General features: G+C 45.6%; 1 protein-coding gene across 3 annotated transcripts in view; it reads left to right on the top strand.

Annotated features, from left to right (window-relative positions):
* YLPM1 (YLP motif containing 1) overlaps window positions 1-25,092 on the top strand; it is a 923,718-nt gene that overhangs the window by 485,097 nt on the left and 413,529 nt on the right. For all 3 annotated transcript variants that reach the window (XR_015299909.1, XM_086937497.1, XM_086937498.1), the window contains exon 11: window positions 12,053-12,115. Coding sequence is in view for 2 of the 3 variants with exons in the window: in XM_086937497.1 (XP_086793623.1) it covers window positions 12,053-12,115 (63 nt within the window). In the remaining variant the exon portion in view is untranslated. The remainder of the gene's footprint in view (window positions 1-12,052; window positions 12,116-25,092) is intronic.

Genomic DNA, 25,092 nt, shown 5'->3' on the forward strand with positions numbered 1-25,092 from the left:
CCCTGGGTGGAGAGCCCCGCTCTCCTGGGCCTGCAACAATGCACATCCTGGGCGAGGTGCTATGTCTCCTCCGCCAGGATGGACAGGGGGAAGCTTCAAAGGCATACCGCCTCTGAGAGCTTCTCTAGACCATTTGCTGTACCCAGCAACTGGCCCCCCACCAGTATACCCCCGACTCTGGCGGGAAGACTGGCGGGAAAAACTACATCAGGAAGGAGGGTGTGCCAACCTATGCCAACTCCACCCCTCAGGTGGAGGAGGCGAGGTGAAGCACGACCCCAGGCTCCGGCCATCTTGTAGATGGGGAGCCGTGCCCAATTCCAGCTAGGCTCCTGCCTCCCTCCCACAGGAAAGGAGCAGGCTAGGGGGTGCCCTCACCCCAGGACAAGGACCCATTGGTCCCTGCCCTTGCCATACTACATTAGAACAGGTCCACCCTACCCATATAGGAAGATGGCCCACAAGGAGTCCACGGATTTAGATACGCAACATTGAGCTCACCAACAAGCGACAAGCACGCCACAGGATAGATTCAACTTCAAGTAATAAATGTATAAAATCTTTATTTTCTTTTTTATAGTTTCTTTGCACACATTTTATCCAAAGTGATTGATAAAGTGATCCATAGGTTCATCAGTTCATTTAAGTGATGCATAAATCAATAAATACATTTTATATAAAAACCTCACATCAACCTCTCATCATACAAAATCATACCCTCATCCAATCGCACTCAAGCATCCACCTCAGCATAAGACACTTTATACACATTCCTCAACGTAATCCCCAGAGTGACACATGAATAGGATCCTGAGGAGTCTTCTCAGCAAAATGCCGGAGAGTCCAGATCGATGTGGCAGGACCCCAAAAAGTAACGACATCTCGCGTTTCGGTGCTAGGCCTGATCTACGGCCGCACCTTCATCAGGGCTCTCACACCGAGGCAGTGGGGAAAACACAGCACAATTGAAACACACCCATGGCCAATCTGTTGTAGACAAAAAAACGTTTTAAAATCAAGTGCTTCACAGGATTTTCTATAGCATGCTAATTTCAATTGATACATAAGAGGTACACAATCCAAACAGTTATTTTCATAGAATTCAGAAGTCAAAGACATTTTGTACAGATATCATCAAATAGAGAGACATATATGGTTTGCTATTTAGTTCTTTATCAATGACATCTTCTCTTCAATCACAGCCCCACATGTAGTGAGCTCAACTGTTGCTGTTAAATAATTTAATGGTATACTTATGGTAATAACGCAAAAAAGGCACACATTGGAATCCCTTGGTCAACAATATACAAGACATTCCACTCGAAAGGGTCCGTTTAGCCCCCATTCTCTCCACTCGTATTCAAACGGTCATGTAGAAGTGGCAATCCCCATAGGAGAACATGTCTACCTTCACTGCGAGATGATATATTTCATTTATTTAAAACATCCAACCCATTCCTCTCAAAAACACTCAATCTTTTAAACACTATGTTCCAGGTTTTTACCTATGTCCCGGGTCTATGCGTCAGAGTTAATCACAGATTTCTCAGGGATCGTAGTCTGGGGCCAATCGAAGAGGAGCAGTGGCACACACTCATCCAGTTCGTATCTGTTTCTAATTCATGAAAAATAGAATTGTATAAACAAGATTTGTTTAAAGAACATGAACTCAGCCAGGGAGTTACCCTGCTGTTCAAGTGTTGCAACCCGTTGTAGAAGTCACTCAACGAACTTACCCGCTGCAATATTCTTTTTCAATGGTTATCTTATTCGTGTCAAGGGATCCGCAACTTCCTTTGCCGGACGGCAAGAAACGTGCTTGCATGGATAAAGTCAAGACAAGGGTATCAAAAACAGTCGCCCTCGAATTACAGAATGGTAGGTTTATTCCAAACGGTAGCACTAACGTGGCTTCATTTCACGGGCCATGTTAAGGCCAGATCATTTCACTATTAGGCAATCCCGTTGGTCGGGGACAATTCGACTCAAACATTACGGTTTGTTATAATTCCTCAAGGGGGGGCTCAATAAATACCCCAAACTCCACATACCGTTAAAACAGAAAAATGGTGTGTTAACACAATTCCAGGTACTCGGTCGGGGAAGTCAGCTGGGATTTCTGCAGGTGGCTGCAGATCCTCAGCAGTTCTGGGGAAGATCGAGAAAACAATTCAAACGATAAGTGCCAAGAAGTGGAGTAGCATTTCCTCAGGCTAATAAACAATAGCTCTTAAATCAAACCACAAGTTAGTAGCTCCATAATCGGCACCCTTGAGTTACAGAAGATAGTGTCTAGTAAAAATAGCCGTCATAACGCTACATAGAGGCGGGTAGAAACTTAAGTCATTCGGCAACTGTTTCAGGGAGCGACGGAAAATAAACGCCCAACACCTCCTGCTAAAGCATCCCCCTTACCTAATGTCAAATAATGCGGATAGGACTCTCCTCTCGTACCGAGCCCTCAAAGGTAGCCAGTGAGTTTCCCTGCCCTTGCCATACCTGTACCACCCCTAAATTTAGTATTTAGGGGCTCCCTGAACCTTCCTTCCTCAGATCCCGATATCAAAAAGAAGAAAGAAGATCAAGAAGAAGACCTGCTGCGCAGCTGCTAACAGGACAGCAACAACTGACTTGGCCCCAGCCCTACTGGCCTGTTGTACCTGGAACCTGCTCCTGCCTAATCCCAGCGACCTCCGCGGACAGCAACCTTGGGACACCCAGAGGACCTGCCTTCCTTGACCCCCTCGAAGATTGTGACTCCCATCAGCAGAGGCTCTGCTGCAACAACCCACCTGGTGCCCACCAGGAAGCTCCGGACTAGCCCACTCTGCACCAGCCGAGCCTGGGCCGGGCCAACCCGAACCACGATCACGAGGACGTCCCCCCGAAGTCCAGTGCCCAAAGACCCTCCTCGACGAACCAGCTGACGCCTGCAGACTCCGAACCAGGGGCCCCCCAACCGAGACCAGCTGAGGGTAAGCTTTTCCGACACCCAAAGACACCCCTGCACCCGGCGCCCTACAGCCCCCTGTGCCTCCCTTTGGGGTACCTACCTGTGCTCCAAGATCACAACTTACCTCTCGAAGTGCTGGAAAATGTATTAAGTTTGAAGTTTTGAAAACTGAAAATATTCCTATAAAATCAGCCAAAGTCCGAATTCCGAAGTACTCACCTGGGTTCAGGGGAGAAGCCAGTACTGTACCTTTCAGCTCGGTACTGAACCGCAAAAGTAATCCCTAGCGGGGTTACTAGTAATCTGTATTTTCTCTATAGGAACCCATTGTCTGCTTTTCTATGAAATTTCTTCTAAGTGTCTACTTTTGAAAACTGCAAATATTCTTTAAAAATCATACGAAATACTGAAACGCAATTACCTACCTGTTTTGAGTTAAGACCCCAGCGCTGGCCCTAGGAGACCAGTGCTGGATTACAAATGTAACGCGATCGTACTTTGCCTGCAACCTGAATTTCCTCCCATTGAATAACATTGTGAGATTTACATTGAAAAGTTTCTAAGTGTGAACTTTTAAAACGGCTTTATATTCATGAAAATTTACTACAGTAACTAAAACGTTTTTGCTAATCTGGTTTCAGCTTAGACCCCAAGACTGAATCTAAGACCTAGTCCTGGAACTCCCAAAGTAATAGATAAAGTAATCAACTGCCCTTATATGTAGAAAACACATTAAGCTCAATGCTTAAGTGTGTTTCAGGACTGTGTTGCTTACCATCAATACTGTAATCATTGTGTGCACAACCTTTGTTGCCCCTTGGCCAAGTATTTACATGAGAGTACTCCTAACCAGAAAAGTATATTTTTATAACTGTTGGTTCTAAAAATAAAAACTATATCTGTGGATATAAAAACAATTGGCCTGGAGTTCAGTCCTTGAGTGTGTGAAACCTTTTCCTGACTGAGTGTGTACAACAAATGCTTTACACTGTCATCTCTTACTGCCTTACTGCTCGACCAAGCTACCACTTTGGAGAGTAAGGTCAGTTCTGACTTTAATCTCTGTTATACCTCTGGGGTTGGTGGACTCTATACACACTGTACTTCATTCTAGTCCAGTATATATAGAGCCACTTTCTCACAGCGGGTGAATGGCCAGGAGAGGGGGGCCCCTCTCGGAGGAAGGGGCGGAGATTTATGATTTTATGGAGCGCTCAAGCAGCACCTTTCAGACATTTGTGTGCACTTCGACAACCATAAGATCTAAGGGATTCCCTCCCTTCGAGGGGGCTTCAGAGGGACTTTCGCAACCCTCTCAAAGCGGGCTGGGGCTGATCCCTGGAGGGGCTTGGCATCAATAGTAACGTTTCCAAATTACCATCATGTCATATTCTGGGATTCCCATAGAACCGTAATTACTAATCAGAGGCCAGCTTAATATCCCACGGCAATCTGTTAGTCCGGCACCGCTGGTCTGGGGGCGTCTTCCACAGAGGGGTCTGGGCTGCTGCTGCCCTCACACTGCACGACAGCTTGTGCATACCGGGCGGGGTCTGCAGGAAAACGCACCACTGATACAGCGCCTCTCATGAGACAACCGCGTGGGAGCTATGCAAATGTTTAAAAGTGTGAATGCGGTGGCACTGGTGCCTCTCTGGTGACTTATTAGACTCGCAAGTCCTTGGGGAAAAAACTATTTTGTGTTTGTAATCATTTTGGTGCTTTTAATACAGAGCTGTACAAAACTTCATCTTAAAAGGATGCCCTGCCATGTGGCTCACTGGTCTTCTCTGACTGGCCACAGGCTCGGGTGGCTTGAGAAATCTGTTGCTCACGGGGCTCGGGTGGCTTGCTGACACTGTGGAACTGTTCCTTCTATGTTGTCTCGGGATACCGGTCTCTGTTTGAATCTGGCCTTCCACTGACACGGCTAGCATTGGGATGCTGTGGCTCACAGTACTCTGCGCCGCCACAGGCTGGGACTCACTAGAGTCAAATCTATAGTTGCACAGTTCATTGAAACATTCAATGCAATAGCAATAGCTCTCGCATTTGCGATAGTTTGAGCTATTGGCATTGTTAATGATAATACCTTTTATTTATGCGTTTGAAAACCTGCAAGCTGTGCGTAAACAAGCACTTTGTACTTATAGTCCTTGCTTATGAGAAGCAAAGCTGGCAGTCTCTTTTACTGACAGCCTTGCTTCTCGTAAGCAAGGACTATACGTACAACGTGCATATTTATGCACCGCTTGTAGGTTTTCAAAACAAATTAATAAAAGGCATTGTCATTTACACTGCCAATAGCTCCAACTCTCGCAAATGCGAGACCTATTGCATTGCAAATGCTCGTTGTAGCTGGCAAGATGTCTGTCAAACGCTTTTTGCTGACATCTGGTATGAGCTGAAGGTCACACACTGGGAAGGACTGCTCAGAATTTCATTCTTCTTTGGCAACCTGGTAAAGTGCATTGTGATCCACTCTATGCCGCTCCTCGCTATTGGCGCTGAGGTAAAACAAGCTGATAACTGAAGAATGTGAAGAAACTAGACAGTGTTTGGCATAAAGCCAAGTTTTTTAGGCTGCCCTGAAGGAAAACGGATCTTGCAGTTTATACAAAGAAAGTGGAAAAGTTCCTGACAGAAGCAGCTATATCCGAGAATGATCTGCCTCCCAGTCGTCCCCTCTTAAACTTTGGGACAACAACCAGGTGACTGTTGGAGGAGCACAACCTATGGGCAGGAGTATATTGTAAACATTTCTGCTGGCGATAGCAAGTTTCTTTCCCATCGAATGCTTATGTATACAACACAGAAACTGAAAACGAATCTGTTAGCGATGGCAACCAATGTAAGGAGCCTAGAGCCGCTCAAGCATAAGTGTGATAACCTACATCATAGTGTAAGTAGGTCAGCAGCATTTTAAATCGGCTGCAGCTGTTGAAGAAGTTCTGCGCATTAACCTAGAAAGAGGGAGTTACAAAAATCCAGACAACTAAGAATTGTCAACTGGATGTAAACGCGCAGAAGCAGCAGCAACACTATACATTGCAACTGCAAAAGCGAAACAAGTATTTTTAATGAAAAACAAATGGCCCCTGCTTGCGCCTCTGTTCAAAACAAGCCCGGCAGTGGTGCGTGCGTGCACAATCTGCTCTTTTTGGAAGCACATACTCATGCTTGTGGCGCACCCCTGCTCGCTCCCGCAAGGTGGGTGCCGCCACAAGCACGAGTATGTGCTTCTAAAAAGAGCAGAGCGACAGCTAAAGGTCCTCCTATGCAGTGCATGCGCGCTGCGTAGGCGAGACCTAAAAAGCATGGCATTGGGGTCTTTGCTGCCGTGAGTTCAGGTGGCTCCATGACGCCCTGGCTCTACTTGGCATTCTGCTGTTCTCAAGTGTCTCGGGATACATGGCTCATCATCTGTCGGTCACTGGGATACCACTGGTCCAGGTGGCATTGGGACGCTGTGACTCTGGGTGCTCTGTGTAGCCACAGGCTTGGGTGACAGAGGGACGTCGTGGCTCTTGGTGCTCTGTTCAGCCGCAGGCTTAGGTGGTGGCAGGGGGATGTCGAGACTCTGCTGGCCTCTCGATGCCATGGCCGTGGGAGCCTCCTTTGCTCTCTGGGCTCTACCATGCCAGTGACTCAATGGGCTCAGAAAGGGTTGGGCGCCTGGTTCGCAGTGCTGTGCGCTGCCACGGGGTCGGGGACTCACTGGATGGATTTACGCTGCCAGGAATTTAGGCGGCTCCTTGACTCCTTCGCTCTGCCCTGCTCTCAAGTGTCTCGGGGTAAATGGTTCTGACGGACTCTGGGCGACCACTGGCGCCGACAGCATTGGAACGCTTTGGCTCATGAAGTGCTCTGCGCAGACACAGGTTTAGGTGACAGGGGGTGTTGTGGCTCTGCTGTTCTTTCCACTGGGCCAGCAGTACAAGCCTCATAATGCAGCTTGTTACGCACCAGTTCTGGACTTGAAACATGGTGCCCTCTTTGGCATGGTGACACCTGATAAACCTAACACGAAATAAGACTTGAACACTTTCTTCGAAACCTTTATTTCAACATAATCCCAAATCCAGGCCAAAGGTGTTGAAACATGGGAATGGGGTCTTTACAGGCATTAATAACTCGCAGGCCTGTTCTCCGCAGGGAGCACACTTGTCTAGGTGTACTTAGGCCTTAATTGCTCTGCAGCCCCTCCTAATAGGCATAATACGGCCCACTTTAGTAACCTTAGACCCTTCCGTGACCCCCGAAACACCAGGCTGGTCTTATGTGTCTTGAAAGATCAGGAAAAAGCTTTGGCCGAAGAGCTAAGTGTTCCAGAGACAATCATACAAGTTCGGGCACTCGGAAGCTCTTGCCAGAGTGAAATACAAGAACAGCAGTACAGGATACAAAGGTTAATGCTGGAGACCTGGTAGGACTTTAAAGCCTGGTGGCAGCCATTTGCAAGCTTTTACCAGATGTTTCAAGGGACTAAACTGGAAAGTACAAGTATGTATTCGTAACCAAGTCCTTTGCATCTAGAAGTGAAATTCATCATGAAACAAGACCTGCAGTAAGTCAGCCCTGTCCTCCTGCCGAGCCGTGACAACCGCCCTGGTCACCCCACCTCACATTCTTCTGCCCCGTATTCTTGAGATGGGAAGCTGCATGAAGCCCCTCAGCCAGCCAGTCTTGCCATCCTTCTGCGGGGTCTCACCCATGTGCTGCCCCGTTGCTGCTTTGAGGCGGCAGGGTGACTGACCAGCGTTTCCAAAAAATTTTCACTCTCGGGTGGATTGCTCAGCAGCCCAGAATTTTGCAATGCACTCACACATACCAGAATTAGAGGGAATTCCCGACGACCCCAGCGAGTAAAGTCGCTGATCAAACAAGCATTAAAAATGCAATAGGTCTCCTTTCATTAAGTTAAAGCCATTTGCTTTGCTATATAATACCATTAGCAAAGCAAATGGCTTTAACGTAATCAAAGGCGAGACCTATTGCATTTTCAATGCTTGTTTTTAATTCTGCCATCTGGTTAGGAAGTGTGCAGAGAGCTTCTGGAGGAAGTTGATAACATTTTTATAATGGAAAATGAGCGCTCAAGAGGCACTGATCGTCAAAGATTGCTCATGCTGTTTATGGGAGTTATAAGAATTTCTAACAAATTCAGAGAATATTTGGTAAAGTTGTAGTCCGTGAGATCCTCAATGCCATTTCGTGTATTGAGCATGGTCGTTTAGCTCTGCCCCCAGCCGATGTAGGAAGTTCACCCTTGATGAACATCCAGTTTGTATGTTTTGCCTGCTGAGGGACCATCCCAGAGGGTTGTGACACCTTATACATTTTCAAAACCAAGACTTTTATCCATAGTGACAAGCTGTAATTGCCCATTGGTCAGCGTTGGACATGGCAGAGCTCTTTAAGCAGGAAGGACATAGGAAAAATGCTCAGTGGACATAGGAAATGGGTGCCTCTAAGGAGGATGAATTTGTAGTAAGAATTGTTTTGCAGCATGAATCCTTTTCTGGATAAAAGTGCTGTACATCTATTTTGCCATCTAGTGGTTGGGTCCGGAATAGGCTCTGGTTTTTATTTTTTGCGTGGGCGGCGTCGGCTACCACTTGGTGGCAAGATCATCACCTGTGACGTCAGATGGCACATCTGAAGTTCCTGTGTGTGGTCACCATCCTTAGATTCTTTTTTCCCCACTGTGGGGTCTGGAAGAACACGGAGGAGCCATGAAGAATCCTAGTAGAATTGGGCAGAGAAGAGACCATTTGACTGAAAACATACCTATCACTGGAAGCCGTGAGAAACACCAAAGATGGAATAAAAAAAAATCCTCTACAGGAAATAAGGGAGTATATTCAGAGTGCCGTCGTATTTCATGAAACAGTCTAATAATATGATCAATATTGGACCTCCAGTTCATGATCAAATTCATTAAAACTTTCCAATCACAACTCTCCAAGGGTTCAAGCCATTATTGGAGAGAAACAATTACATGGTGACAGTAAATCTGGCTCGCTACTTCCGAACCCCAATGCATCCAGCACAACAGTTATGATGGGGATACATTACTGGTTCAAAGTGTTACAGTTTGGCAGAAAGTCAGTATCAACGGTGTTGGCAAGCCATTCATATGTATCCTTAAAAGAAATCATGCTTCAAAAATGATAACAACTAACAAGCAGTGGCATATCAGCTGCGACAGTTGGGCTTCACTATCAGTTCAAAGAAATTCTCCTCATTACTACAGAAGACATCCTTGAAGGCAGTATTAGGCACCGTGAAGGTGACTGCCTTGCCACCAATAAGAAGGGTTCAAGTATTGCAGGAAAAATTGATCCATTCCTGATGTCTGTGTAACAGTGAGAACTGTCCAGATGTTATTGGTTATGTTAGCTTCATGTATTTGATTGCAATTGTAAGATTTTATAGGAGACCATCAAAGGATTGGTTAAAAAACCAGCTGTCTCGCATGCAAGGAGAATTGGAGGATCTAGCCTTCGTAATAAGTAAGGTCAGCTTAGATCTAAATTGGTGGAACAATGACAAGGACACTTAAAACACTTTCAACACTTGTACAAGAGATTTGGAAATGTGAAGTTGCAAGAAACATCTGTTATAACCATTTCGCATGAGTAATAAACCTTTACTAAGAAAGATTAAGCATACAAACAGCCACACCACTTGAGTGGGTATTAAGTCATTTGTAGAAATGCTTTTGTGCGTTGTGGAACGCCACATTTAGATCTGTTTGCAACCCTAAAAACCGAAACCAGAATTCTGCATCAAGTCATTACTATCTTGTTAGAGGGGAATGCCCTGTTAAGCTGGTGTGGAATGCTTGCTTAGGTTTTCCCACGGATACCTCCAGTTCCTGCAATCCTAAATAAAATCACAATTTATAACATGGCACCCATTTTAGTAACGCTGGAAATGTCCACGTCCACACTTTAAGCATGAGGCAATCAAGATTTCAATTCTTAGAGAGACACAATGCAATTGAGGCGGGGGTTTTTTATGTCCAAAACCAATTCGTTTATATCCTCCACGTGCTTGTTCAAGGCCACAATGGAATTTAAATCTAGTATTTGCAAGACTAATGAAGCCTTCCATTGCATAAAGCTTCTCTTAAACATGACACCAAAAACAGCCTTCTCATTAGCTCTTATGCCTAATGTATTTTCACAAAACGCATGCTGGGCAGCAACATGGACATCAAAACATGTTCAGTAGACACCACTGTGAAACAAGTAAAGATGCAGTAGTAGGTCAGTTGGTTCTAAGACATTGATTTAGCACCACTCCCTGTTCACTCACCCCTCCAAAGTGGTCATACTACTATATGTATGCACAGCATGTGAAGCTAGAAGAGCTTTTTGATTAAAAAGAAATCAATAACTTGCCTTCTGAATACATTTTTCACTCAAAGCTTTTCTTGTTTCACATGTAACCCTTATCCTTACATGTTGAAGGAGGGGAGATGTGCAAACAAGAAAAACAAACTAAAATGGAAGTTATTGGCATATATTCAGCTTATGATCTGTCATAGGAAGTGATGTGCACTCCATTTAGGTTTATCTTCAATAGAACAAGTTTGCAAATAATCACTTCTAGGCCCAAAAACTAGGTCATAGAAAAAAGTATAAATGAATCTATAAGTACTTTAAGATGCTTAACTGTAAGAACAGCGTTTAAACTGGTTTCTTTGAGTGCTTCATTTTGCAAGTGTATAAGAACAGGAGAAGACCCATAAACCTCGTTGGGATGGGTGTGTCGTGTAAGCAAAAACAATTCCCAACAGGTATTATGCAAAGACAGTTTCAATAATGTATGCAATATGCATTACACAAAGGAAGAAACCAAGGAGTCATTTGAATTTTTTTGAAAGAAGGCAGTATTATTCACCAAGAGACAAAAGGGAATGGTCTTTCACATGGCAATACAGTTAAAACAGCACTGTACAGAGCCGATCATGTGGCAACCCAGTGGCACTTGGTGCAAGGTGCTATATACAATTGGTGATGGTGAAGGTGCAAGTGCTAAAGTGAACAGCGTGATTGACGCATGAACTAAAATATTTACATCAAATAATAGCTCCACAAAAACAAGTTGTAATCACTTAAAATAAGATTTGTCAAAATTTGAACAGGAGCACAAAACGTGATATGCGTCATATAATTCAAGCTGTGAAGTCGACGGCGTTTCGATCCCCTTTAGTCGGGATCGTCATCAGGACAGGTTTTGTGCTCCTGTTCAAATTTTGACAAATCTTATTTTAAGTGATTACAACTTGTTTTTGTGGAGCTATTATTTGATGTAAATATTTTAGTTCATGCGTCAATCACGCTGTTCACTTTAGCACTTGCACCTTCACCATCACCAATTGTATGTAGCACCTTGCACCAAGTGCCACTGGGTTGTCACATGATCTGCTCTGTACAGTGCTGTTTTAACTGTATTGCCATGTGAAAGACCATTCCCTTTTCTCTCTTGGTGAATAATACTGCCTTCTTTCAAAAAAAATTCAAATGACTCCTTGGTTTCTTCCTTCATTTTGCAAGTGACATGTTCAGAATTTGAACATTGAAGTGGGGAGTTGTGGATGAATTTGAGCTAAAATGCTAAAGAAAGGTTACCTGCTTATTTTACTGCCCTACTTGATGTTTGGAAATATTAAAATAGGTTATGAATCAAAAAAGTTAGTTACTTTGTAAGAATGGAGGCCCTTCAGGTAAGTGAATTGCTCTTTTAATTGAAATGGGTTTTTTTTTAATAGTCATTTTCCCAGATGCAATCTTATGGACGGGAATTATTCGTCATTGTTTCATTTTATGTATATCGGAAGGATATCCTTGGTAGAAAACTATTGTTGCAGGTGAGAATTGTTCCTTTTTTACAAGAACTGTGGCAAAGTAATTTTTGAGGAAAAAGTTATTGCCGGCAAAGTTGACAATGTTCACAGCTGCTCAATATGTCACCTCATCTGATATTTGCATTTGGAATATATATTTTACAGGCCCCTAAAATTATCTAAATCTAAACTTCAGGTTGAATAAATCTGATGGTAAATTATTTGTCTGTCTTCTTTTCTAGATTGTCATCATTATGCGAGGTTTACCAGGCAGTGGGAAAACTCATGTTGCAAAACTTATCCGGGTGAGTGGCTGCAGCGTCCATTCTCAATTTTTCTATCCAAACCCAGGAATAGGCTATAACTGTCTGCCTTTTATTTCTAAGTCCTTGATTTACTGTTTCTTCATTTTTTCCAAACACTGTTATTCCCTGCCATTTCTTGTGAACTGTAGAGACAAAGCAAAGAAGCAAACTTTTAAATGTGCAAAATAGTTGACTAAAACACACGTTAGTGCCGCCCTCTGAGTTTATAGCATGAAGTTGAAAAGGGCAGCGTTTTCAATTGACATAATGGAATCCTTGTAGGTTTTACATGTTTTCGAATATTTCCTTGTGAGAAAGTGCCCTCTTTCTGAATGGTTGCCCCTACTTTTGCTGAATTGCTGATGTGTTACCACTATCCATGCAATGGCTATGGTGACATTAGACTGGGTGGGGAGGGGGTGGGGGGGGGGGGTCTCTCCAAAGCTACCAGCTGCATGTCTGCTTGGCAAGGACCTGGAAACCTCAGTATGGGCTGAGGTTGATCTGAAAACCCATGCACCAATGCTGGATATCCCTGAGATGGTGTGTGTAAAAACAAGAGCACAGAGCAGAAAACTGGGTGAAAATGAAGTGTTGGAGCCTGAAAGTTTGGCCCATCCTTCCAAGAGGGAAAGGTAAGAAGACTTGGGAACCAGCTTCTCTACAGCAGAAGGATCAGGACCCCTCTCCTCAGGGAGAGGACTTGGACACCCCAGAGGGAACTGAGCCCATGGAGCTTAACCCTGACCAGGTTGAACTCTTACGCCCAGGGCGACCCTCTAGGGAAGAGCTGTGCCTTGTACAGCAGGACTGTCCAACTCTTGAAAGCCCGAGGCAGCAAGCTGCTGCACAGGAAAAGGGAGAAGGCTGTGGGGCGTCTGGTGCAGGGGTGCCTTTTGGGGTCAGATCTTACCAGCTCCTGGTTGCGGTTAGGGGGGCTTCTGGATTTAGACTGCAGGCGTCGGCTGGAGGGTTGAGTCAGGTCAGGGGTCGCTAGATCTCGGGTCGGCCTGACCCCTTGGAACCCTCCAGAGAGAAGCTCAGAACCTCAGATTTTTCTACTGCACGTTGTGCTAGCGAGTCTCCACTGAGCTCTGCTCTGTTTTGTTCCTAGATCTTAGTTTCTACAGCTTTTTTCAACAGTTTTCAGGATGTCGGATAAAGAGAAGAAGGCCCTCTTCAAGGCTTGTGCTACCTGTGCTAAGAAGAGGCAATATGTTGAAGATAAGCACAAGGACTGCATCTAATGGCTGTACCCAGACCACAAGGCTGCAGACTGTAAGATTTGTCGCACCTTTTCAACCAAGACTTTACAGGATCGTGAAGGGCGTCTTTTGACCTGGCTCCAGAAGCTAAAATCAAGGAAGTAGCTAGTGTCCATTGACAGTGATGAATCATCATCTGCGACCTCCTCTAGAAGGTCTGTAAAAAGGGGTAGAACTTCTCCTTCAGAGAAACGCCCTGGTAAGACCCCGAAAAAGAACTCAAAGATCTAAAGGGCTTAGTCCTGTCGAATTTCCTGACCAAGGTGTAAAGGAGCAGGAAGGACTACCAAAAGAAGCGAGTCTGGGGAGGAAATAAAGTGCTGTTCCTCCGTCGCCCCCTGCAGCTTCAAAAACGTTCAGAAAGCCATCATCATTGACTTCTGAGGTAAAGTCATCAAAGGAGACTGGTCAACGACGCAGTCATCGATTCCGTCGACAAAGACTCCAAAAGGTCAGGCTTCTTCTTCTACTTCTCTCACCCCACGGTGGTTTCCTCATCGCCGGTTCTGGCACAGGGCTCTGTGTCTATGATATCAAATCCGGTGGGATATGTATCATTGACGATGGTATCGACTATGATGATGTCGACGACAAGTGCAGCGACTCAAAACGTCGTCGATGACAGCTACGTCGACGGTGATTAAACGCCAAATTACACCAGAAATTACCTCACCAAGGAGGGTGACTCAGTTACTCCTGCACTTCTCCTGGTAGAGGAGGAATCTGACAAAGGACTACCCTTTGGCTATTCTGAGAGCCCTTCTCAACTTCACGTTAAATGTCAAGACACTGATTCCGAAGGGGGGCATGAGGAATATTAACAGTATGGTCCTTCTCAATATCAACAGGAATATCGATGGTCCAAATGCCCTCTTCCTTACTAATGGATTTACAATCCATGCTCGTGGACTAGAGGAAAAGATTTGCGACACAACCTCCGGTTTCAGTAGGTCTTCCGTGTAATACTATTCCTCCAGCTCGTCCTGTGACCACGCAGATACCACAACCTCAGCCAATGGTGGAAGAGCAGGATGTTCAACCTGTTACGCCTACTGTCCAAGATGACACCTCTGACGACGACCAAGGAAATGTCGCGATTCCAGATACAGATGCAGAGTGGGATGACTGTGATTCCAGATCCTTCTTGCCCTGCTCCGGCACCTGTTGCTCCCCCCCCTCCCCCTGTAGATATAGGGGGTTTCCATAACTTAATGAAAAGAGCCGCCAAACGGTTTGCACTGCCCATGACTAAGGTGGAATCAGAGTGTTTCCTGTATGACTTTAAGAAGCCTTACAAGAATTCGGTCAGGTCAATTCCGATTGTAGTCCATGTTTGGAACGAGGGCTTGAAAGTTATGTAGAATCCTGCCACGGTTATTCCAGTTCCAGCTCGCCTGGAGAAGAAATATAAGGCTCTGGAAGGAAGCCCTTCTTGTTTGACCAGCCAACATAAACCAGACTGTAATATCGCAAGCTGCACAGAGGTAATCTAGGAATCCTTCGGCTCCTCCTACCACTCCTCCAGATAAGGAAAGCAGGTGTCTGGATAATGTAGGCAAAAGATTCTCATCCATGTCCAGTCTGCTAGTCAGAGCTGCTAACTATTTAGCTATTCTCGGGCTCTATGATCGCCAGATGTGGTGTGATCTATCCCCCTATCTGGATCAGTTGCCAGAGGAAGGAAGGAAGGAAGCAAAAAGGATTCTTCAAGAGGGCGAAGTAACATCAGCAGAAATCATTGATTGTGCAATGGATATTGCAACAACTGCGTTTCGGTCCTTAGCGGGAGCAGCAGTTCTGCGTTAGGGCTGGTTATGGGCTACTTGGTCCTGCCAGAAGTCCAGAACAAAATCTTGGATATGGCTTTTGATGGGAACGATCAGAAAAGGGGGTGGTGATGAACAGAGTGTCTGAATTAAGCAGACCACTCTTACCCAGTCCAAAGATCAGGGCTTGATCCATCACAGTTATTTATCTCACTGCACCATCCCAGCTCAGAACCTGGCTATATGCAAATCAGTCTGTCCCTGGCCCAGTGCATCATGGGAACAGGGCAGACTAAACTACCAAGCCAATTCTTCACCAGAAAGGAGTCAAGTTACCGGGGACCGGTTTCTGGCATTTCAGCCTTCTTCGGCCCGGCTTGCTTGAATCCTGATGGTGCAGTGAGAAAGATACTCATGTCTGAGTATACCCTGCCACACCTATAGTGTCCATCACCACCCCTTGTTGTTCAATTATTTTGTCCACCATAAGCGTGGAAGGGTATACTCAGATGTGAGTCCCTTGCTCATTGCACCATCAGGATTCAAGCAAGCCGGGCCGAAGACGGCTGTAATGCCAGAAACCGGTCCCCGGAAGCTTGTTTCCTTCCTAGTGAAAGAATTGGCTTTGTAGTTTGGTTTGCCCTGTTCCCATCATGCACTGGGACAGGAACAGACTAATTTGCATATAGCCAGGTTCTGAGCTGGGATGGTGCAGTGAGCTAAAAAACGGTGTTGGATCTAGCCCTGATCTCTTGACTGGGTGAGAGTATTCTGCTTAATTCAGAAACTCTGTCCATCACCACCCCTTGTTGTTCAATTATTTTGTCCACCATAAGTGTGGAAGGGTATACTCAGATGTGAGTCCCTTGCTCATTGCACCATCAGGATTCAAGCAAGCCGGGCGAAGACGGCTGTAATGCCAGAAACCGGTCCCCGGAAGCTTGTTTCCTTCCTAGTGAAAGAATTGGCTTTATAGTTTGGTATGCCCTGTTCCCATCATGCACTGGGACAGGAACAGACTAATTTGCATATAGCCAGCTTCTGAGGTGATATGGTGCAGTGAGCTAAACAGTGTTGGATCTAGCCCTGATCTCTTGACTGGGTGAGAGTATTCTGCTTAATTGAGAAACTCTGTCCATCACCACCCCTTGTTGTTCAATTATTTTGTCCACCATAAGTGTGGAAGGGTATACTCAGATGTGAGCCCCTTGCTCATTGCACCATCAGGATTCAAGCAAGCCGGGCCGAAGACGGCTGTAATGCCAGAAACCGGTCCCCGGAAGCTTGTTTCCTTCCTAGTGAAAGAATTGGCTTTGTAGTTTGGTTTGCCCTGTTCCCATCATGCACTGGGACAGGAACAGACTAATTTGCATATAGCCAGGTTCTGAGCTGGGATGGTGCAGTGAGCTAAAAAACGGTGTTGGATCTAGCCCTGATCTCTTGACTGGGTGAGAGTATTCTGCTTAATTTAGAAACTCTGTCCATCACCACCCCTTGTTCAATTATTTTGATGGGAAGGCGCTGTTTGGAAAGCATATTGATGATGCGCTCCAAGATATCAAAGAAAGATACAGACAGCAAAATCCTTGGGGAATCTGCAGTACCGCAAGTTCCCGTTCCGAGGAGCAAGGGGAAGAGGAAACTCTGCATATAGAGGATGTTATCAACAATAGCGTTACTCCTCTTATGGTTCCCTGTCACAGTCCTACAGTCCTGCCTATAATGAACGACAGAACCAATCTTCTTCGTCTTTCTCTCGGTCGAACAACAGGGGAAGACAAGGTCGCCAGGGCATAGATAACACTAAGCACCAATAGCGGCTTCCTGGCTCTGACTACTGCTCCCTCTCCTCCTGTGTCATCAGTGGGAGGCAGAGTTTCACATTTCCTCTACAACTGGCAACAAATAACATTGGACAGTTGGGTATTGAACATCATTCTTTATGGCTATACCCTGGAGTTTGTCCATCCACCACCATCCAAGCCCCCTCGCGCCATGATATCAAAACATCTCCGTCTGCTACGATTAGAGGTCCATCAAATGCTCCTCAAAGGAGCTATAGAACCGGTCCCGTCTCCCAAAGGGGAAAGTGATTTTACTCCCGGTTCTTCCTGATCCGGAAGACATTAGAAAAGTGGCGTCCTATACTAGATCCGAGGGAGCTCAACACCTATCTCATCAAACAATCTTTTGGATAGTTTCTCTACAAGACATCCTTCGTCTTCTCAACTCAGAGGATTTCATGGCCACTCTAGATTAAGAGGATGCTTATTTTCATGTACCCATCCACCCAGCTCACAGGAGGTATCTTCGCTTTACAGTAGCCAAGAGCCATTTTCAATTCCGGGTTTTTCCCTTTGGTCTGCGTTCGGCTCCACTGATCTTCACAAAGGCGTTGGCCCAAGTAGCAGCCTTCCTATGAAGACAAAAGCTTCAGGTCTTCCCTTACCTGGATGATTGGTTGATTAAAGCTCCTACCAAACAGGCAGCAGAAGAATCAGGAATAACATGTACACGTCTGTTTGCCAATCTCGGCCTAACGCTCAACGAGCAGAAATCTTCTCTTCTTCCGTCAAGGGCAGCCAGATTTTCAGGGGCCATACTAAACACATCTGTAAACAATGCTTTCCTGTCATTAGAGGGACAGGAGAAGTTAATGTCCATAGCTTCCCTATTGTTAAAAAGGTCACTTTCCGTTAGCCTCTACAAGTCCCTGCTGGGTTCCATCTCCACATGCATACCCCTGATTCCGCATTATAGACTAAGAATGCGTCCACTCCAGGAAGAGCTGGACTTGCAGTGGCGCCAAGTTGACGGATCCTTCGACGAGAAGATCTCAGTTACCGACACCATGAGAGACCCCGCTTCTTGGTGGATGACCAAGGAAAACATTTCTCAAGGACTTTCTTTCAAGCTATCACCGGCTCCTCACAATATAAGTACGGACGTCTCTCTTGAAGGCTGGGGAGCCGAGTTACAAGACCTTGATGTAAGCGGCCGTTGGCGGCCTCAACATCAGCTGTTGCATATCAATCTGCTAGAACTCAGGGTGATTCATCTAGTCTTGCAAGCCTTTCTTGCACGAATAGAACAGTCGACGGTCCTTATATGTAGGGACAACATGACGGCCATGCATTATATAAACAAAAAGGGAGGCACCAGATCTCATCTGTTGTCGCAAGAAGCCCAATCAATCTGGGAATGGGCAATTCAACAGGAGGTATCACTCCGAGCGGACCATCTTCCAGGTGTCCTCAACAAGGCAGCAGAAAAGCTCAGCAGACACAAATCTGTCAGCCACGAGTGGGAACTGCACAACTTCATTCTATAGAAGGTGTTAAGCAGATGGGGCGCACCGTCAATAGATCTCTTTGCCACTCCGGAGAACAAGAAATGCCGGTTCTATGCATGCAGGGTTCACCATCCGGGATTGTTGGGGAATGCGCTTTCGATGGTCTGGTCAAGCACATTTGTTCGACCCAGTAGGACATTCTACTGTTCTTAAACCCAGGGGATCAGATGACCACCCTAGATTTGTAAGATGCGTATCTTCATATCCCCTTTCATCTTTCCCACAGAAAATACCTTTGGTTTACAGTGGCCGGAGACCATTACCAGTTCAAAGCTTCTTTGTGTTCCTTTGCCAATCAATGCCTGACTATAAAATGGCGACGGGTGAAGATTTTAAGATGGCGGAGCCTCAATTTTATGGAGTCCACCTTGTTTCTGCCACCCCTGATATGTTGAGAGCGACTTTGCTGTACTGTTGTTGCTCACTGAAGACCCACCTGTCCCTTAATCTGCGGTGGTATAATTTCATATGGTTAACAACGTATCTCTCTGTTACTGATATGCGGAGAGTGGCATTCCTGTCCTTTGTTGCCCACTCTAAGACCCTCTTTTAGCCACGCCTGATATGTTGAGTGACGTCGCGGTATTATTGATGCTCTTTGAAGACCCGCCTGACGCTTACACTTGAGGTGCTACAACCTTATATGGCACTCCTGACTTGTTTGCCCACTCTAATACCTCGTGTTTGCCCACTTTAAGACCTCCTCTAACATTGGGTCACCTGAATTCACTCAACCCACATAAGATGGCGACCCCCAGAGATCGGAATTGAGAAAAGCAATACTTAAAACAAAAAGAAGACTGCTCCGTACACCAATGCAAAAACACCCTGCAAAACGGGCAGACATCTTCAAATGGCACATTAATCATTAACAACCCTTCAAATTCGGAAACAGACACCTGGAAACTTTGGGATCAAGCTCACTAACAAGAAAAACTCAATACTCCCCACAACTCCAAATTAGCACTAATCTGAATTATTAGCAAAATTTTACTTGTCCCCTGACATTATTTGGATTTTACTTGAACCGGGACATCGGATAGTCGGGAGCGTCTGACGCTGTGGCCGCCGTTCCTACCGGTCATAGCAACACATGATTTCTGGCATAACTCTCACCCGGCGTTCCAACCCCAAAATGGGGCCTGCGAAGCAACGGACCTGCTTTTTAAATGCCTCGCATCACATCCATGGGAACATTTATCAAACTACCTGCCACCTACCCTCCCCGCTATACTCCTCTCCTCTTTCCTGCTACTGACCTTTGCCCTCTCCTGTCCTTTGCCCTAGCCCCCACCCTGTTTACCTGTGAATTGCCCGCGTCATTTGAGAGCTAGTTATTTTGTCTGATGCCCGATGGAGCTACCTTTTTTAGCTATAGGGGAGACAGGTCGGGGATTCCCTCTTTGGACGTCACCTACCCAGTCGGACTTAAGCCAGACTTCCTGTCGTCTCTCCTGTCGTCTCTTCCCGCATCCTCCCTCTTTTTATGTCTCTCCTTCTCTACTCTCTCAATGTATTGAGACTGATCTATTTTGTCTGATGCCCAATGGAGCTACTTAGTTTAGCTATAGGGGAGATGGGCCAGAGACTCCCTCCTTGGTCGTCACCTACCCAGTCGGCCTTTAGACAGATTTCATTTAGTCTCTCCCTATTATCTCTTCCCCTATCCCCCCTTTCTCACCTTCCCTGTCCCATCCCCTCTACACTCCATTTATTTTGCCCTCCATATTATTTAAATGTTTCCCATTGAGACCTAGCTATTTGGCCAAAGCCCGGTGGAGCTACCTGATAGCTATAGAGGAGATGGATTTTGGGACTTCCCCCCTCGACTGTCACCTACCCAGCCGGAATTTGGGCAGACTTTCCTTCGTCTTTCTGCCGGATCTCCCTCCCACCCTGTTTTTTCTGTGAACCTCTTCCCTTGACACTTGAGACCAAACTACTTTGGCTGATGCCTGATGGAGCTACCTGGTTTAGCTATAGGGGAGATGGGCCTTGGATTCCCTCCTTGGTAGTCACCTACCCAGTCTGTCTTTAGACAGACATCCTTTCGTCTCTATGGTTGTCTCCTCCCTTATCCTCACTTTCTCACCTCCCCTACCCCCCACTTCTTTTCTCTCTCCTTTCTCTCCTCTCCTAATGTATTGCTGGTTGTTTGATGTAATGTGTAATAGTTGGTCTTTTTCTGTCATATTGTTGAACCACATTGTTGCACTTCCTTTCGTCCCTCCTGTTGTCTCCTCCCGCATACCCCCTTTAGTTATCTCTCTCCTTTTACCCTCTCTCAATATATTGAGACCGAACTTTTTTGTCTGATGCCCGATGGAGCTACCTGGTTTAGTTATAGCGGAGATGGGCCGTGGATTCCCTCCTTGGTCATCACCTACTCAGTCGGTCTTTAGACAGACTTCTTTTCGTCTCTCCGTATTGTCTCTTCCCTTATCCTCCCTTTCTCACCTCCCCTGCCCCCTCCACTACTTTTCTCTCTCCTTTCTCTCCTCACCTAATTGTTCTGCCTATTTTTGGGGGGATTTATTGTGTAATTGTTGAACTTTTTCTGTTACATTGTTTATTCTCATGTAAAGCGCTCTGATACCTCCCGGTCTAGCCAGCGCTATATAAAACTCTTCAAATAAATAAAGTGCTGCCATTTCCCTAAAGTCTGCCCCGAGATTTTTACGAAATGTATAGCGCCGGTGTTAGCCTTTCTCCGAAGACAAAAACACCAAGTATTTCCATACCTGGACAATTGGTTGGTAAAAGCACCATCGGAGAGGTCAGCTTAGGCTTCAACTTCGGCATGCATACAGTTGTTTGCAGATCTGGGACTGACTTTAAATGTGGAAAAATCATCCCTTCAACCATCCAGCAAAATCACGTTTCTAGGGGCAATCCTAGACACTTTGGAAAACAAAGCATTCCCGTCCAGGGAAAGCCAATTAAGACTAGTAACTCTAGCCAAGGAGTTCAAGAGAAAAACGTGTCTTTCAGTACCCAAGTACAAATCGCTTCTGGGGACGATGTCCTAGTGCATACCTCTCATTCCCCTTTGCCGAATAAAAATGCGTCCATTACAAGAGGTGTTTGCTCTACAATGGTGCCAAGCAAAGGGATCCTTCGAGGACAAAATCAAGGTCACGCCAGCTATGCTGCAGGCAGTAACGTGGTGGACCCAAATAAGCAACATCTCAGTGGGTCGTTCCTTCCTTACCGAACCAGTTCCATTGGTGATTCCACGGACGCATCTCTGGAGGGATGGGGAGCAGTCCTCCAGGATTTTGTAAGTCAGCGGCCAGTGGCCACAACAGGAGCAACAACTTCACATAAACTTACTGGAACTGAGGGCAGTAGGTTAGGCGAGGTTAGCTTTCTTACCAAAAGTTCAAGGAAGATTGGTTTTAGTACAAACGGACATCACAACCGCGATGCACTATATCAGCAAGCAGGGGGGCACAAGATTAGTCTTTCTATCTCGGGAAGCCCAGAGGATATGGAAATGGGCTATAGGACACGGAGTATCTCTAAAGGCAGTGCACCTTCTGGGAGATCAAAACATTACAGCGGACACTCAGCAGGCAGAAGACGACCTGCCACGAGTGGGAACTCGACCAAGACACATTACTGAGAATCTTTGGAAGATGGTGAGTACCGACAGTGGATCTGTTTGCAACAGCCCAGAACAAGAAATGCCAGTTCTTTGCAAGCTGGCATCACCAACGGAGATCGTGGGGGAATGCGTTTTCGATGGGATGGTCAGGCGTCTTTGCCTCCGCTTTTCCACCGATTCCCCCTTCTACCGCGCGTACTCACAAAGATGAAGAAAGAACCGTGCAGGATAATATTGATAGCCCCTTGGTGGCCCAGGTAGCACTGTTTCACAGTACTACTCCTTCTATCGGAAAGGGAAACAATACTTCTACGGCCGATACCAGCACTTTTGACTATGGCTCAGGGACAGGTGCAGCATCCAGACCCGAAGTCTCTACGATTAGCGGCCTGGCTCCTGAATACCGCGTATTTCACCAATTAGACATTCCGGCAGAATGCAGAGAGATACTATCAAAGGCAAGCGCTGAGAGCACTACTAAAACATATAGAATGAAATGGAAAAGATTCTATTTATGGTGCCAAGAAAATGACCTGTATCCTTTGCATGCAGAGGCGCATCAGATCATCCCATATTTACTACTGCTGGCAAAGTCAGGTTTGGCCCATACCTCTATTAAAGTACATCCGGCGGAGAACCTCATCGGATCCATACCTATGGTCAGAAAGGATTGTAAAACAGTTCATGAAGGGACTGTTAGGGTTTGCCCCCCTATCAGACCTCCGCCTCCGCTATGGCAACTGAACATTGTTTTATCCCAGTTGATGCTTATCCTGGAAAGTGGCTCTACTAATAGCTCTCACTTCAGCCAGGAGAGTGGGGGAGATACAGGCGCTCACAACTCAGGAGCCTTTTCTGCAATTCAGAGGGGACAGGATGGTCCTCAGAATGAATCCCAAATTTATAACAAAGTACCAACCGATTTTTATTTGAATGAGCCATTGATCCTTAAAAGATTCTCCCCTCAACCATCTACAGCTGCAGAAAGGGCTCTCCATACTTTGGATGTTCAACGTTGTCTAAAATTTTACCTACAAACAACAAAATCTTTCAGGAAATCTACCCAATTATTTGTGGCTTTTAGTGCCCCCCAGGAAGGGGTTCCCGTTGTCGAATGGTGGATTTCAATCACCATACAATACTGTCATTAGGCGTCAGGGAAGCCGCTGAATGCCCGTGTTCGTGCACATCCCACGAGAGCAGTGTCCACCTCCGCTGCTCTGTTTTCAGGCGTGCCTATCCAGGACATCTGCAGGGCTGCTACCTGGAGGAGTACGCATACTTTCACCAGACATTACTGCCTAGACGCTCATGCAGACAAAGACGTGGCAGTGGGACAAGCTGTACTGAGGACACTTTTCCAGTAACCGTGAGCCCTCTATCTCATCCCTCCTTCCTTTGTTGTTAAGATAAGCACATTTTGTTGTTGTATGCTGTATTATATATGATTTATGAACTTCTGTCTATTTATATACGGCTCTGCAATGGTTAAATGACATATGTTACCTATTGAGGCGCTTAGGTGACAAAACAAAATGTGCTATAATTTACTGCTTGCTATTCTGATTCAGGCATGTGAATCTATGAAAGCTCCAATACTGAAGTAAGAAAACAAGTTACTTACCTGTAACTGTAGTTCTCAAGTATTGGAAGCTTTCATAGATTCACATGCAACCACGCTCCTCCCCTGAGAGGCTCACCTCGGATTTGGCACAAAAGGTGTTTATGGCACAAGTGCACAAAAATCTGAGGGGCAAAAGGTTCTGTCAGGAGTGTTCTAGAGGGTGAGGAGCTCTGATTGGTTCAGGGAAAAGTTTGGTCCTTTTTACATAACAAAGGTTATGGGTGGGAAATGGGCCTAGGCCTCTTTTCAGTTAGCTATACTGCTAAGCATTGCTTTTTTATGTACCGGAGACTCCCGTCTCGACGGCTGGGAAAGATTCATTCATGCAAATCTATGAAAGCTTCCAATACTGAAGAACTACAGTTACAGGTAAGTAACTTGTTTTCTTCTACGCACCAACCCTGAATTTCTTCCCAAAGTGGTTTCTGCTTTTCATATAAACCAATCGGTTTAGTTACCAGTCTTATTTCCTCAATCTGATTCTGTAGCAGAACGCGCTCTTCACACGCTTGACGTTAAAAGAGCTTTATTGTACTGCATAGAAAGAACAAAAGACTTTTACAAAACAAAACAATTGTTTGTTGCATTTGTTCCAACTCACAAAGGCAATCCCATCACTAAATCTGGTATTGCAAGGTGGATTGTTAAATGCATTCAAACATGCTACGCTAAATCTAAAAGAACTTTATCCATACCACCTAGAGCGCATTCCGTTCGCAAAATAGGGGCTTCTTTGGCCTTTTTAGGTAATATTCCTCTAGCTGACATATGTAAGGCAGCTACATGGTCTATGTGAGAAGTTGGCCTGATATATAATGTTCACTATTCTAGTGAGCACTTTGTATCAGTCCAAACAACCCTTATGGTGATTGGTTGTAAGTCAACCTTATAGACCAGCTATCCTAGTAGCGTGGATACGAGCAGTCTTCGGGCTAAACTCTAGAGGGCGTGTTAAGCCAGCTGTTATACCATCACATATACCCCTTGAACACCAAGTGAAAGGACACCACACAAGTGTTATGAAAATAAACAGTGTATTTATTAAAATCACAACAGCCCTGTACTCTTTATGAGGACAGGGTACTAAGCACACAACAAAACTCTTACGAAAATACTTTAAGTTGCACAATTTACACAAATGCCCGAGGGGCACGGAAAACCATATACTATGGAAGTGGAATGCGAAATTACTAGCAGGTAAGTACTGGACTAAATGGCTTTGGAATCGCTAGGACTACATTACTGAACCTTCAGATTACTAGTAGGAGGCCTAGGGGACTCGGGTGCAGAGTGTGCACTCTCACGCGGGATGCGGGACAAAGTCTATGGGAGCTAGTAAAGACAAAGTTAGTGTTCTCGGGCG

Source organism: Lissotriton vulgaris, chromosome 9, assembly GCF_964263255.1.
Source record: "Lissotriton vulgaris chromosome 9, aLisVul1.2, whole genome shotgun sequence".
NCBI classification, from domain to species: Eukaryota; Metazoa; Chordata; class Amphibia; order Caudata; family Salamandridae; genus Lissotriton; species Lissotriton vulgaris.